Below are 13809 nucleotides of genomic sequence, written 5' to 3'. Positions count from 1 at the left end.
TCCCCACAGCCTTGGCTTCCGTCTGGCGAGTGCGCCAGGTGGGGAGAGGGCTGCCAGAAAGCTAAAACCGATCGCCTGAATGGAGCCGACAGGCGCAGGGCCCTGGGCGAAGGGAACCAGCCCTCCTCCAGGGAGCTGCACAGAGGATGCGGCGTGGTCCTGCAGGCCTGCTGCACTCAGTCCCCAGCCAGGGGCCAGTCAGCCTCCACCGCGGCCCAGCACCTGCAGCCCTCTCTTTGCATCCACATGAAGTCCCAGAGAACAGGATTCGAGGGGAAGGAGCACAGGTGGGCAGAGCCTCAAGTCCACCTGCGAAAGAAGCACAGGTACTTGGGGTCCCTGGCACAGAGGTCCACTGAACCCGCTTGACGTGTGGAAGCAACAGAACTCCATGGTGACAGGGTCAAGGCCAAAGGGAAGGACCACATGATCTGAAGAGCAGAGCTCCTGGAAGTGAGGACAGCCCAGCCTAGAGGAGGCCGAGGGGACAATGGGAGACTATTTGGATCTAGCTCAGAGACCCCAGGAGGCCCAGGGTGTGGACGGTTCAGGACAGGGCAGCTATGGTCCTGCTGGTCAGAGCATCCTAGGAGGAGCGTGCTGGGGCCAGCTCAGGGTTCCTATGGCCTCAGCTGGGGGACAGGGCCCAGAGGCAGAGGGTCCCTGAGTCCACTGGAGTTGAGGCCAGAGGAAGAGGGACCACACCTGTGGGCAGCTGAGGTGCAGAACTGAGGACCAGCTGCTGGATGCCCCACCCCTCCTGACAAGGCTCAGGAAGCTGGGGCCACCCCGCTTTCAGGGAGCTAAATCTCGTTGCCTCCCCAGCAAGCTGCCCCAGATCAGCATTTCCTTTAACAGACACTCCTTTGGCAGAGTTGATGTAGGAAACAAGGGAGCCCACATCTGCGCGTCTGACCTGCGGAGAGCAGAAGGGTGCTCTGTGACTCTGAGCAGCAGAGCCCCGGCCCTCTGCCCGGATGTGCCAAGGACTCTCCCCCTGCAGCTGCCTTTGCTGCACGGGGGTCCATGGCAGCCAGGGGGAGAGGGCTGCCCCTGCCCTCTTCTGTGCTCACAGAAGGTGGTCTCAGGTCTGGATGCTCCAGGCCTGCACTATGTGGGACAGGATGGCAGGTGCGCTGGGTGCACGGCCCTGTCAATGGCTCCAGTGCTGTCCGAGGGAAGTGACCCCTTCTCTGTTTCCAGTGCAGAGTGGAGACCTCCTGCTGTACCTCACGAGGTCTGAGCTAAGAACTGTTGGAGCAGACTTGCCCAGAACAAGCCCTTCTCCCTGCCTTGTCCCATCTCCAGGAAGGTGACTTTGGGAAGTTTCTGTGCCACTAGGAGACCTTCTGCCGTGGGGTGTGAACTTGGTCCACAGAACTGTGTGTCCAGCCTTCCTGTGGCAGCCTGTCCCTGTCCCCTTGTGCACCAGGGACTCTGTGACATAAGTGGACAGGCAGAGCTTGGGAAACACAAGGTCTGACAAAAGCACCCAGGGCCCCAGTGGGTAGGCCCGGCTTCTACCCCTGGGTGATGCCCCTCAGGGTCTACAGGAGCAGCCAAAGGGAAGACGAGGTCACAGCTAATCCAGCAAAAAGAAGCCCATGTAAGTCACAGGAGGAAGTGAACGTCTGCTGCAGGTTTTCAGTCCTTGCCGGAGTATTCCGTGAAGTGTCTGCCTCTTGGTCTCCCTGTGTTCAGGTCAGGATGTGGGATGCAGTTTGTCCTCAGGGATGGCCGTCCTATGTGACAGTGACATCGCTGCCTCTCCGCAGTGTCCTGCAGTGAAGACAGGTCTGGGTCCTGGTCTAGCTCTGTGGCTACAGCCGTGTGGCACTGAGCAGAGACCCCAACTCCCTTCATAGTCATGTCTGGAGTGGGAGGCACCAGAGCCTCCTCCCAGCCGAGATTCCTCCAGAACTGCTCTAGACATCCATGTTGGTCGGCAATTGTGGGCAGTAGTAGAGTCCTGAGAGGTTCCTATGTATGTCCTACATAAAATCAGCAGTTAAAAATGAAGCTGACAGCCTCTAGCGCCAAGGGAAGTGGGGCTGGTTGGTGCTGGGCATGTGGGTGGTCGGAGCCCAGGCCTGAGGAGCTTGCAGGGAGGTGACCCTGGGGTACCCCTCCTGTGGCCCCAAGAGGGATCATGTGCGTTGCATGGGAAATGTGCTTTGGTGTGGTGGGAAGATCTCTGCAGCTCCGAGTTTTAGGCAGGGCAGAGGTCATCTGGGTGGGAAGTTAAAGGGACAGAAGTCGATGGTTTGGGAGACAGACCTCGTCCCCCTGGAGTTTTAATAAAACCACACTGTTAGCTTAGAAAACACCAGCTTTGAGACTGCTGGACGGTCCAGTCACGTTCTGTCTCCTAAGGTCGACTTTTCTCTAATATCTCACGTTACTATGCTTGAATACCACGAGCAGGAAGCGGTCCCTCGGGCCCAGCTGTGGCTGGATGCTACAGGGGCCACTGCAGCTCCTCACCTGCTGGGTCAGTCCCTAGCTGTGTCCTCCCAAGGGCCTGGTGGGGGCTCTGGAGTTCAGAGTATCACAGAACATGTGGGGCCAGTGTCAGTCACTGGCTCCCCCAGGAACCCTTGCTTCAGCCACTTGGAGCCCTGTGATCAGGCCTCAAAAGAGCCAGTCCAGTCCTGATTTTGTCCCTAGCCAGGACTCCGGGCACCTGCTGAGACGAGTCCTGACACCTGGGCCTCCTGGGGCGGCCACAGGTCCTTCAGGGCCTGGAGGAGTGGGCAGCCCGTGCCGGCGGCTCTTCAGGCCATGTGCCTGGGGCCAAACTGTGCGCCTTGCACCGCTAGCCTGCTCTTCTCCCTGTCTGGGGTGGGCTTGAGAATCCACAGCCCCGTGCGCGACACTTCAGAATGAAAAACCCCACCTGGTCTCGAACCACGTCGTGGTGCCCTGAAGTGCCGTGGGTGCTGCAGGCTTCCTGCCAGACTGAGTGCTGGGCGTGCAGTGGGCCCAGGTGGGAAACGCCCAGCCCTGTCCAGCCAGCCCACCCCGCCCTGCTCCATCTGCTCACCCCACCCCACAGTGGCAGCCTTGACCAGGCTCTGCAGCCCCTGCCCCTGCCCCTGGCCTCTTCCCCTCTCCTGCTTAGGTCTGTGGGGTGAGACAGAGACCTCTGTAGTGTTTCACTGTCCTTTGGAAGACTGAGCAGCTTCCCTCCCTGGCGAGGCCCAGCTGCGCTGATGCTGCTGAGGGATCAGCAGGCAATGAGTGGGGCTCAGGCTTGGCCCTGCGGCTGAAGGTTGGAGTTCTTGGCAGCCTGAAGGGGAAGCTCACAGGTGCAGGCGTGGTGCAGCCTGGGACCTCCAGGGAGCGTTGGGACTCAGTGGAGGGGACTCAGGCAGACTTGCAGGACACCTCAAGGTCCTCCTCCCAGTCCCGACTGGTGGCAAACTCTCAGTCCTCGAAGGACTCCTCTGTGCCCAGCACTTCTTCCACACAGCCCATCTCTGGGGACCTTTGGATACAGCATTTGCTTCAATGAGATTTAAGTTGTTTTTAGTTCATGACTTAACCACATGCATGTTTCATTAGCTGGACACCAGCCCTTGAGACATAGCCTGGTGTCCTCTCATTAGCCCTTCCTAGCTGCCTCGGAGCCAGAGGGAGCCTCACGCCCGCTGCCCTGGGCTGTGGGTGGAGCGGGGCGGTCTGCCGTGCCTCCGACCCTGGAGCACAGAGACACTCAGGAGACTCAGTCCTCTCCCTCACACCCAGGCTCTCCGGCCCCAGATGCTGGGAAGTAGATGCAGGAGCTCGTGGCAGAGCAAGGCACTGGGGACCCAGCCCTCTTCGTTTTCTCATGACCCAGTGTCACTTATCACGAGGCCCGAGCAGCCGGGCTGGGGTGGGGCAGTGGTGGCCTCGCACAGATGTCGGGAAATGACTCAAGGAGAAGTTGGTGGTTTCTCTGTGGGTCCCAGTGAGGCCCTGTGTGACCCTCCCGGCCAAGCCTCCTGGGCTGGGGGCAGGGGAGGAGGGAGCCAGATCCTGGGAGGCCCCACCTGGAGGCCCACTGCTTCCGGATAGTGTCTCTTTCTCTGTGGAAATTTGCTTGACTTGAAACGGCGCCAGCTCCTTCCGGCTTCTCCCTCTGACTGAGGAGAGGACCGCTCACACCCTGGTGCCGCGGCTGCACACGTCGATCCCCTTGCTTGCACAGCTGTACTTGGTTAGGGAGGCCTATGGTTCCAGCAGACGCTTCCTTCGTTTGGAAAGAAGATTCTGGAGCCCTCAAGCCGCAGGCTGGGCCTGTGCCGCAATACTCATGCATCTGACTGGGCTGATCTGGAGGGACAGAGCCAGGCCTGTGAGCAGATGCCTGAGGCAGCCCTCTAATGTGAAGGGAAGCACCCAGCACTGGGCCCCTCTGAGGTTGTCAGAAAGGAGCCCTTGTCTTTGGGGTAGCCTGGGGAGGACTAGGGTAGGGACACACTCATGCCCAGTTGTTTCCTTTCCCTTTTGAACTTAGCTTTAAACTCTGGGAAGAAATGTGCGGGATTTCTGTGGAGGAGAGAAACGCAGAGCAGGCCACCTAGGCCCTCTCCTGCTCTGTGCGGCTGGAAGCATGGTGCTGGGTCCCTCCCCTCTGGCCCGTCCTCCCTGAGCAGTGGGAGCCTGGTGCCCCACCACAACCTGGTGTCCACCCAGCCTGCAGAGGTCATGCTGTGGCTGCCTGGCCCATCCCCCCATGGAGCAGGAGAAGGGGCAGGAGGGGGGCCACCCTCTGGGAGCTTGGCATCCTTGACCACCCACGACAATGTTGTTAACAAGTTTGCAGTGTTTTTAGTTAGAAAAAGAAATTCTCATGCTGCAAATTAGCTGTTTTGTCTTCAGCTTCAGCACAAGCTGAGACGTCCCAGTGGGTTGGTCTCCTGAGCTTGAGAAGGCCCAGGAGGGAGGCATTTTGAGAGAAGGAGGGTTTTCAAAGTGCTCGGGCACCCAGCCTCGCTGCTAGCTTAAGCATTTCAAGCTCAGTGGCTCTCCTTTCGTCCTGCTGCCAGCGTAGCAAAGTCGAGGCAGGTCCACAAGGCTCCATGTCGGGTGAGTGGCGTTGAGTCCCCAGGCCTCGGAACTGGCTGTCCTGCTGCAGTGCTAGGGGCCCCTCCAGCAGGACATGCAGTCTGCCAGGGACGTTGGAGGGCCCGCTCTGCATTGCTGCTCTGCTCCCACCATGGTCGGGAAATGGGAGGCTGCCCTGTCCTTACCGTGCTGCCCAGTGCATCTCCCCACACACAACTCCAAGGCTGGGCAGGACATGGCGGCGTGAACGCGCCCCTGAGATCTGGCGGGGGCTCCTGCGGCTGCCACGATAGTGGAGGGTCAAGTTTCATCGACTGGAGAGACACCGGCGTGCCTGCCTGTCACACCACCCGGTGTCAAGGACCCCTGAATCTGCTGCACTGTCAGGCAGGCTGCGTGGACAGACGCATTCTGTGTGGGCAGTTGGGGGGTCTGTGGCCCCAGCGCTGCATTCCAGTGGGTTCTGTCTCCAGGGGCACTGCTGGTCTGTGTGGCCTGGAGGCTGGACAGTGCAGGAGGATCCTCCGGTCACAGGCCCTGGGACTCTGGCTTGGCAGGGGTTAGAGAAGCTACCAGAAGGGTCTTGACCCACCCACCCTCCTGCCACTATCTGTGAAGGGTGTGTGGACCAGAGGACTCGTGGACTCAGGAAAACCTCCACACCCCACGGTGAGGGGTCCGGACCGTTGCTTCACAGCTACTGCTGATCTGACCCTGGCTGTGGGTCAGCATGGCTGGGTGTCATTCCACCCCAGAGGGATGGCCCCTGGCTCAGGGCCAGCGTGTGGAAGGGACTTTCCACAAGTCAGACATGGTCTCCCTCTGCTTCATCTAGCCTGGTGGCTGCAGAGAAGCTAAACCCCACGTGCTGTGGATTCTGGACCCGGTGGCCTCCAGCTTGGTGCTCGGTGCTTTGCCTCTGTGTGAAATACCCGAGGTGGATGGCTTCATAGAAGAGAGGTTTCTTTGGGTCATGGTTCTGGAGGTCCAAGGTCTAGGGCTGCATCTGGAGAGGTGGAGGCAGCAGGGCATACGCCTGGCAGGAGACCAGAGCATGCGTGTGTGTGTGTGAGTGTCTTCGGGGCTCTTTCCCTACAGCGAGCACTCAGTCCTGGAGGCTCTGCCCCATGACTCTATGCAGTTGTTTATTTGAGGCAGAGTGGCTAAGTCACCCACGTTGGCCTCAAACTTCCGATCCTCCTGCCTCAGCCTCCTGAATGGCTAGAATGATGGATCACGCCCTGCCTGCTCACGGCTCCAGATCCTACTCCCCCTCCAAGGCCCCCTCTAGATAAGATACCACAGCTGGATTCCATTTCCACCTCGGAACACCTCGCAATGGGGGTTAAGCTCTACCACCGAGGGCTTGGGGACACTTAAAGATTATCCAAACCAGAGCTGCAAGTGGCTGGTGGCCCCATCACGGGAAGCACCCACAGTGGGGACAGAAGTCTACACTCCCGAGCTGGCGGGTCCCTGTGCGTCTCCTTGGGCTGTGGATAGTAAGGAGTGTTCCTAACAGTGACGGCCAAGTCTGGCCCAGGCCTGGGTGTCTCAGCGAGGCCCACAGCTGCCCTGTGGGCAGATTTTAGGGCTGCCTGCTCCAGGTGCCGACCAACCCTGCAGCCTTGTCCTCCCGGTCAGTCAGGTTGGCCACAGCTCTCCACAGTCCACCTGCACAGTGTGGTTCTGGGGTCCCCCAGAGGCTCAGTCCCTAGGATGGGGCTCTGGTGGCCTTTAGGAGGGCCCCTTGCAGGTGATGTCTCAGATGTTTTTACAGCAACACAAAACTGACACACAGCTCCCTGGGCCATCGTGACAGGGCCCTGGATGTGACCAAAGTCAGCTGGCTGAGCGTCATTCCTGCTGGGGATAGTTGTGAGCCCTGGTTCTCAGAGGCCAGCAGGTATGGGAGGCTCAAGAGGGTGTTGAGGCTGTGCTTAGTTCTTCTAATTGCTTGGGCACTGGGGCCCCGGAAAGCTCCTCCCATGGCCGGCCAAGGCCTGCAGAGCTGTGCATCTCCTATTTTGGGCCTGAGCCCTGGACGTTCCTGACTCTGGAATCTCGCCTCATCTCAAGTGAGGTCCATGTGTCTGGCTGCAGCGACCACCTTCCCCACACAGCCCCCAGGTCCTTGTAACACGTTGTGCCGTGAGCCAGAACAACAGGAGGCTTGTTCAGTGACAAAGCCGTGGCTCTCTGCCCCTCCGTTAGACCCTGTGCATTTCAAGTCCCCCTCTGAGGACTGCTGCAGCTGTGGGTGGCTCAGGCGTGGGCCATGGAGCCTTGGGAGCCGCAGGGACAGTGGCACAGTGGGGCTCTGTCCCTGCAAGAGGTGAGAGCAGCCGCTTGGGTGGGGCAGTGCACTGGCCTTGCCTGAGATGGGCACCAGGGCCTCTTTTCACAGGGAGTGAGTGCTGTCCCCCCAGGGACCTTCACACCTGCCCCCAGCCGACTCTGGAGCAGCGTGAGGTGTGGCTCATGCTGGGCTCTCCCATTTCCTGAACTCTGGCTCACCAAGCACGGTCCATGCTTGGCCCCAAGCGGCCTTGCAGAAGGGCTGGCTGTTCTTCCATAGGGCCCATAGCAGACCCCCCATGAGCCACTCCATGTCTCTGAGGCCCCCGGTACAGTGTTCTGTGGCTGCCACGGCAGATCGCAGTGAGGCCCCTACTGATGTCCAGTTGGCCTCTCCAGTGCCAGTGTGGACACTGCAGTATGACCCTGACTGTGTGGGTTTCCTGTGTTTCTCCAGCCCTTTTTATGGAGAAGACTTTTACTGTGAAATTCCTCGAAGTTTCCGTCACCTGTCATTCTACGTTTTCGATAGAGATGTTTTCCGGAGGGATTCCATCATAGGTAGGTGCTTGGGCGGATGTCCCTTTCCCCTTCTCTGCCCCTGCTGCACAGGGTCTCCTTTGGTGGAAAGCCAGCGTCTGGTCTGGAGGCTTCCTGGTGGTGGAGCTGGGTGGCCTGAGGGGCGTGCCTGGCCTGGCCTTCCCCACAGACCAGTCCTAGTCACCACATCTGCTCTCGTCTTCCTGGGTGAGCTGAGCAGGGCTGTGGGTCTGCAGGTCTGCCCTTCCCTAGCCAGGGCTTCCATCCACCCCTGACTCAGGCCCCAGGCCAGTGGGCAACAGGGGAGCCCACCTCTGGGGTGTGGGCATTGTCGCCCAGGGCTTCCAACAGTCACTGACATGTGCTGGCCCAGCTGGCATTGCCCAGCACCCCTGCCCCCGCCAGAGTGCGGTGCTCTCCCAGGGACTGGGAGCTCTCAGAGGTTGTGGGGTGCCCCTGGCAGATCTGTCTCTGGCATGGGTGTCTTTCCTCAGGACAGGGAACTTGGGCCATGGGGTGTTCTCTGAGGGCTCTGGGGTGCCCGTGTGGGGAGTAAGGCCTGCAGCTAGGTAGAAGCCTGGTGGGAAGGGCCTGAAACCTGGTCATGCCACGACCCTGCAGTATGGACTGCAGAGCTGAAAGTCGAGGTTGGTTTTAACAGAAGCACCTGAGGGGGAGTGAAAGGCCAACCTGCAGAATAAGACTTACCAGCCCCAGAAGCATGCCCTGCATGAGGCTGCCAGAGAGCAGGCATTTGGGGGAGCTCCCACCTGCATCTGCACAGCTCCTGGCTCCCTGGTGCCTGTATCAACAGTGGGCTTCGTAGGAACCATCTGCTCTGGTGTGCTTCAAGCTGACCTGATGGACAGGGTGCAAGTGAGAAAGATGTGCCTGAATATCCCGTGCACTGCCCCATTCCAAGCTGGCTCCGGGTCTGCTGGGCCTGCTGCTGGTGAACCAACTGGGCTGTGCTGAGCTGGAGTTGCTGGCCAGGGCCACCTCCCGGGCCCAGCCTGGCAGTGCCCCAGTGTGACTTGGCTTTTGTGACAAATGCCTGAGCCTGGAATTTTGTGAACCAAGAGGCTTGTCAAGCTCATGGTTCTGTGGCCATGGCTGTGGCCCCTGTGCATCATGACCCAGTGGAGAGCTGGGAGACCCCAGCACAGGAGGCCCAGCACATGGAGGCCCCTTCATATCCACACTCCTGTGAAGATTAACCGCTCCTGCAGGAGGCCAGGCCACAGGGAGAGAGGCCCTTTTACCTCCTTTGTAGTGTTTTGAGCTTTGAGCATGAAGGGCAGGCACTTGTGTGTAAGTTACAGTACACACATGTGTGTTAAATATGTGACAACTTCCTACCCTGTCTCGGCTCCTGAAAATGAGCACCCCAGGGTGTCAGACTTCAGAGGCACACACCTGCCTGGCCAAGTTGACCCCAGAGCCTGAAGGTTTCCTTATTCCTGTGAGACCACGACATCACATCCCACGGGACAGAGGATGAATCTTTCAAGGGCCCCATGGCTGCTGTCAGAGGCAGGAGAGCTCCTCCCCAGTGGGCTGGTACATGCCAGTCGTACCAGCCCTGCCTGCGAGGTGGGCTGCGTCCACTCCCAGGAGGTCAGAGTGCTGGTGCGTGAGTGACGGCCTGGCCCTGCTGAGCCACGGCTGGTGGGAAAGGAGCTGCTCTGTGTCCTGAGGCTGCACCTATGGGGGTGTGAGTCCACACCTCCCCCAAACTTGCAAGTGGAGTGAGTGGTAGGCGCCAGGTGCCCAGGTGGAGGGCGGGTGCTCAGGCCCAGTGCCTGCCCCTGGCACCTGGAAAGCTCCCACATTGGTCTGCACCTCCGGACCAGGCACTCGGGCGCTCCGTGGCCGTGTGCTCTGCGTGCAGGTGCTGCACTGTAGCCCTGCTGACGGTCTCTGTGTGTTCCAGGGAAGGTGGCCATCCAGAAGGAGGACCTGCAGAAGTACCACAACAGGGACACCTGGTTCCAGCTGCAGCACGTGGATGCCGACTCGGAAGTGCAGGTGAGGCGGGGCGGTGGCCGGAAGCCTGGCGTGGTGCTGAGTCCTGCTGAAGACATAGCTTGGGCCTCAGGAGGGAGGAATGGTCAGCACACCCTTTAGCCACAACTCACACCAAATCCTGACATGGGCTGATTTTGCTAGTTCCTTTGGTTATTGTCACACTTGTAGGGCGGATTAGAACAGCTCTGAAGATCATGACATGACCAGGCGCTGGGTGCCTGGCCCTTTCCTCCTCTCAGGCTTGCACGTAAGGTGGCGGGTGGCGCGGGGGCCACGCTGCTGCGGTCAGACCCCTGTGGGGCTGTCCTGAGCTCTGGACCTGGAGCAGCAGAAATGCCCACACTACCAGAACAAAGGCCTGGTCCTGGGCCAACCTGCGTTGCTTGGCCATGGTGCGTGACTGAGCCCAGCCCAAGAACAGCCAGGCTGGTCAGAGCTCAGCTCCCACATCCAGGAGTGGCGTGTGCTGCTGGGCCAACTCTGCGAGCCTGCGCCTCCTGGTCTGGAGGTGGGTTCAGCAGGCCAGGGTGCACGTGTGTGGCTCAGCGGTGCTGGGTGGTGTAGGCTGTGGCTGTCGCCGCTGCTTTATACCTGGACAGTGGTGTCATGAACAAAGTTCCTCAAGTAGGGGTCACGTGGGGACTTGTCCTGAGACTTCCTTGGAAGCCATCGTGGTCAGCTGGGGAAGATCCGTGCTACCGTGCTGGCAGGTTTGGGCTCCAGGCCCAGGTGGCCTGCCTGCCTACCTCACCCCTCAGGGACCCTCCTCCTCAGCAGGGCTGTCTGGGCAAAGGGCAGAGGTTCAAGGTTGCAGTCTGCTAAGGTCATGGGCCACTCAGACCCTGTGACCAATCAAGGTTGGTACACAAAGTCGATGGTGAGCTGGGCTTGGGGATGATGAGCGTGAAGGCCCTGCCTTGGAGAACACACTTCTCACTTAATTAACTCTTAATTAACTCTACCTCCCGGGAAAGCTTGGCCAGAGCCCAAGTGTGTGGGAACCAGAAGACACTAATTACTGCAGAGCTGTAATAGCGGCAGGAGAGCAGCCCAATCCTGGGCCCAGCTCAGAAATCTCGCCCAGCAGGGGCTTCAGAAGGCAGCTGTGAGTGGGCGCTGTGGCCCCTGCTCCTCAGGCAGACGGAGAGCAGCAGGTCTGGCTGCCAATTGGTGCAGCCTGCAGAGACCTGGGCAGTTTCCCCAGATTTGCTTGATTTTACTGGCAAGTGTGACTTTTCCTATTTCTAGCCTTTTATTATCATTTTTATTTACTTAAGTTTGAAATGGTTATGGATTTATGGAAAGTCGCTGAAAAGAGTGCCCTGGAGTGAGGATCAGCTGGCTGGTGCGTCTCCTTGTACCTGGAGAAGGGTACCCATCCGGCGGCCCTGCCTCTCGTGGCTGGTTCAAGAGCCTCCATGTCTGAGCCACCTGCAGCTGCGTTCAGATCACACCGTTCACGCACATGCCTCTGTCCTATGCAGCTTCACCCCCGGATTCTTGGTGTGGGAAATAGCAGATTTTTCATCTTGGCCACTTTGAGTCCAGGTCTGTGGCAAAAGCACACGCACACCACTGTGCGGCGTCACGTCCATCTCCAGACTCTCATCTTCCCAAGCCGCGGCTCTGTCCCCAAGTGGCCGGGGTCAGCAACCAGTGCCTGCGGCTCTGTCTGACGGGCAGGGTCTCCTGGAAGCCGTGGAGCCTCTCCCTTCCCTGGGCCTGGCGTCCTCAGCTTCCCCGAGAGCGGGCCAGACTCCCTTCCTCCCCCGGCTGGCCGCGCTCCCAGATGAAGGGACGTGCGTGCCCACTGGGGCGGCCGTGGTCAGCTCTACCAGGTGGCTGGTGGGTATTCTGGGAAACTCTGGTGTGTAGACTGGTGTTGCCACCACAGTTGGGATTCAGAGCAGCTCTGTCACAGCAGAGCTATAAATACGGCACACACGTGAGCCTGGTGGGCGGGCGTCTCCTAGCTGCTGCGGGAGGCAGTTCCGCCCCCGCCCAGCCAATCCCCTGGGAACTCGGGTGGCAAAGGGCCGGGGAGCTGCCTGGGGCTGGAGGAGGACGCGCATGGTAGCCCTGGGGGTGCTGTGGCACTGCCCTCAGCCCTTCTCTGCTGCGTCTGGCTCTGGACGTTTCCTGCCCACAATGTGGCCAACATCGGGGGCGGCTGCTCTGCCTCAGGCTGACCCTCTTCACTCGCATTTCAAAATGTCAGTCATAGTTTTAGAAGGGCAGAGGGCAGCATGTGGCTTCCTGGGTCCACTGCCCCGTAACTCACAGGAAGCAGGCTGCTGAAAGAGGGCCACCGGGTGGGTGATACCAGGTCCACTGGGCGGAGGGGACAGGCAGGTCAGCAGCCTCTTGCCTTCTGCAATGGGTGACTTCAAAGGCCTTGGACAAACACTTGTCACCTCTGCCCTCCCTGGGCACCCCCTGTGTGGAGAGGGTGGAGCAGGGACTGATGCCCTGTGGCGCTCAAGGTCCTGGGGGCACCAAAAGGGCAGGGGTGCTGCCAGCCCCTCACCCTGCCCCAGCGCACCCTGTGCAGGATGGTGTGCTGACTGTAGTTATCGAGGGCCGGCTTCCACCACCCCAAGGTGTCCAGCCTGGAGACGCGGTGGGAACCCACCACTCCAGGACACCTGGGAATTTTGTCCTGTGTGTGTCAGGCAACCTGAGAGATGACCAAGGGCCAGCTTGAATCTTGCCGAGGGCACGAGGCTAGCAGGAGGAGCGGAGTGCCAGGCTTTCCTCCTTCTCTGCCTGGTTCTGCGCCTCTGCTGCCTCTGTCTTCTCTCCTCACAGTCTCGCCGGGTCCAGGTGCTGGGGCAGCCTGGAGACCATCCAACGTCCAGGACTGTGGACTCAGAGCATGGCCTCACACAGGGAAGGCCTTCCTGAGGAAACGGGCAGGGAGCACTGGAGGCTTTTTATCTTAATAAGCATCATTTATTGATTTATTTTTAGCAGTTTTATACAACAGAGAGGTCGAGCAGACCCTGTGCACCCTGCCTGACCAAGATTGGCTCTTACTGCTATTGGAAGTCCTGGGTTCACTTTCGGGTGTGTGCTCCGGCAAAGGCCATCCCTGTGCACCTGCTGCCCACACACCCATGGTCCACCGTGGCGGCATCTGCTTTCTGACCACGGGAGCTGTGCTCTCTCTTGTTCCTGGGCAGCCTGCTGGAGCTCACGTTGTATTCGTCCTTCCAGAGATCTTGTTTTCCCCTGTGGGCTTCCTGTTTTCAGTTCCACCCATTGCTGGTCTAATTTCGATCACCTCTTTTTTCTGCTTTCTAGTTCAATCTGCTCTCCTGGTTCTAGACGAGGTTGCTGGTTCTGGGTCCTTCCTCCCTTCCAGGAGATGCGGCCGGCGCTCCGATCTCCCTCCCACGGTGCTTTTGTAGTACTTCCTCAAATTCTGAGGAGTTTTAGTTTCTTTTTTGTTCATTTAAAAATATTTTAAAATCTCTCTTGAGACTTCCTCTCTGACTCACGAGACGGTTAGAATCGTCTAGGTGTGGGGGGTTCAGCTGTTGTTGCTACTGGTTTCTACGTAATCCCCACATGGCTGACAGGACTTTCAGATGTGTCCAGGGGAGTCTGGTGAGGAGGACGTGGATCCTCTGCCCCGAGCGTGGAGGGAGCACCCCTCGGAAGCAGCCATCTGCAGACCTCCGTCAGCCTCACCCAACTAAGGACCCTGTCCACTTCCAGGGTTTTCTTAACTTGTCAATGTCATTATTCACCTTAAATAAGAACACAGACAAGTGGTCAGCCCCAAGGCCACCTTTCTCTTGCAGAGAACAGCTGCCCACAGGACACCTGCCTGCACCCCATAAGACCCGCCTCACCTGCCAGCCCATCAGACCCAGGGGGTGACAGGTC

General features: G+C 59.3%; 1 protein-coding gene across 2 annotated transcripts in view; it reads left to right on the top strand.

Annotated features, from left to right (window-relative positions):
- RASA3 (RAS p21 protein activator 3) overlaps positions 1-13809 on the top strand; it is a 75887-nt gene that overhangs the window by 29463 nt on the left and 32615 nt on the right. For both annotated transcript variants that reach the window (XM_079137427.1, XM_079137428.1), the window contains exons 3-4: positions 7808-7911; positions 9824-9918. In XM_079137427.1, coding sequence (XP_078993553.1) covers positions 7808-7911; positions 9824-9918 — 199 coding nt within the window. The remainder of the gene's footprint in view (positions 1-7807; positions 7912-9823; positions 9919-13809) is intronic.

Source organism: Sciurus vulgaris, assembly GCF_902686455.1.
Source record: "Sciurus vulgaris genome assembly, chromosome: 4".
Classification (NCBI taxonomy): Eukaryota; Metazoa; Chordata; class Mammalia; order Rodentia; family Sciuridae; genus Sciurus; species Sciurus vulgaris.
This window is presented reverse-complemented; position numbering and strand designations above follow the sequence as displayed.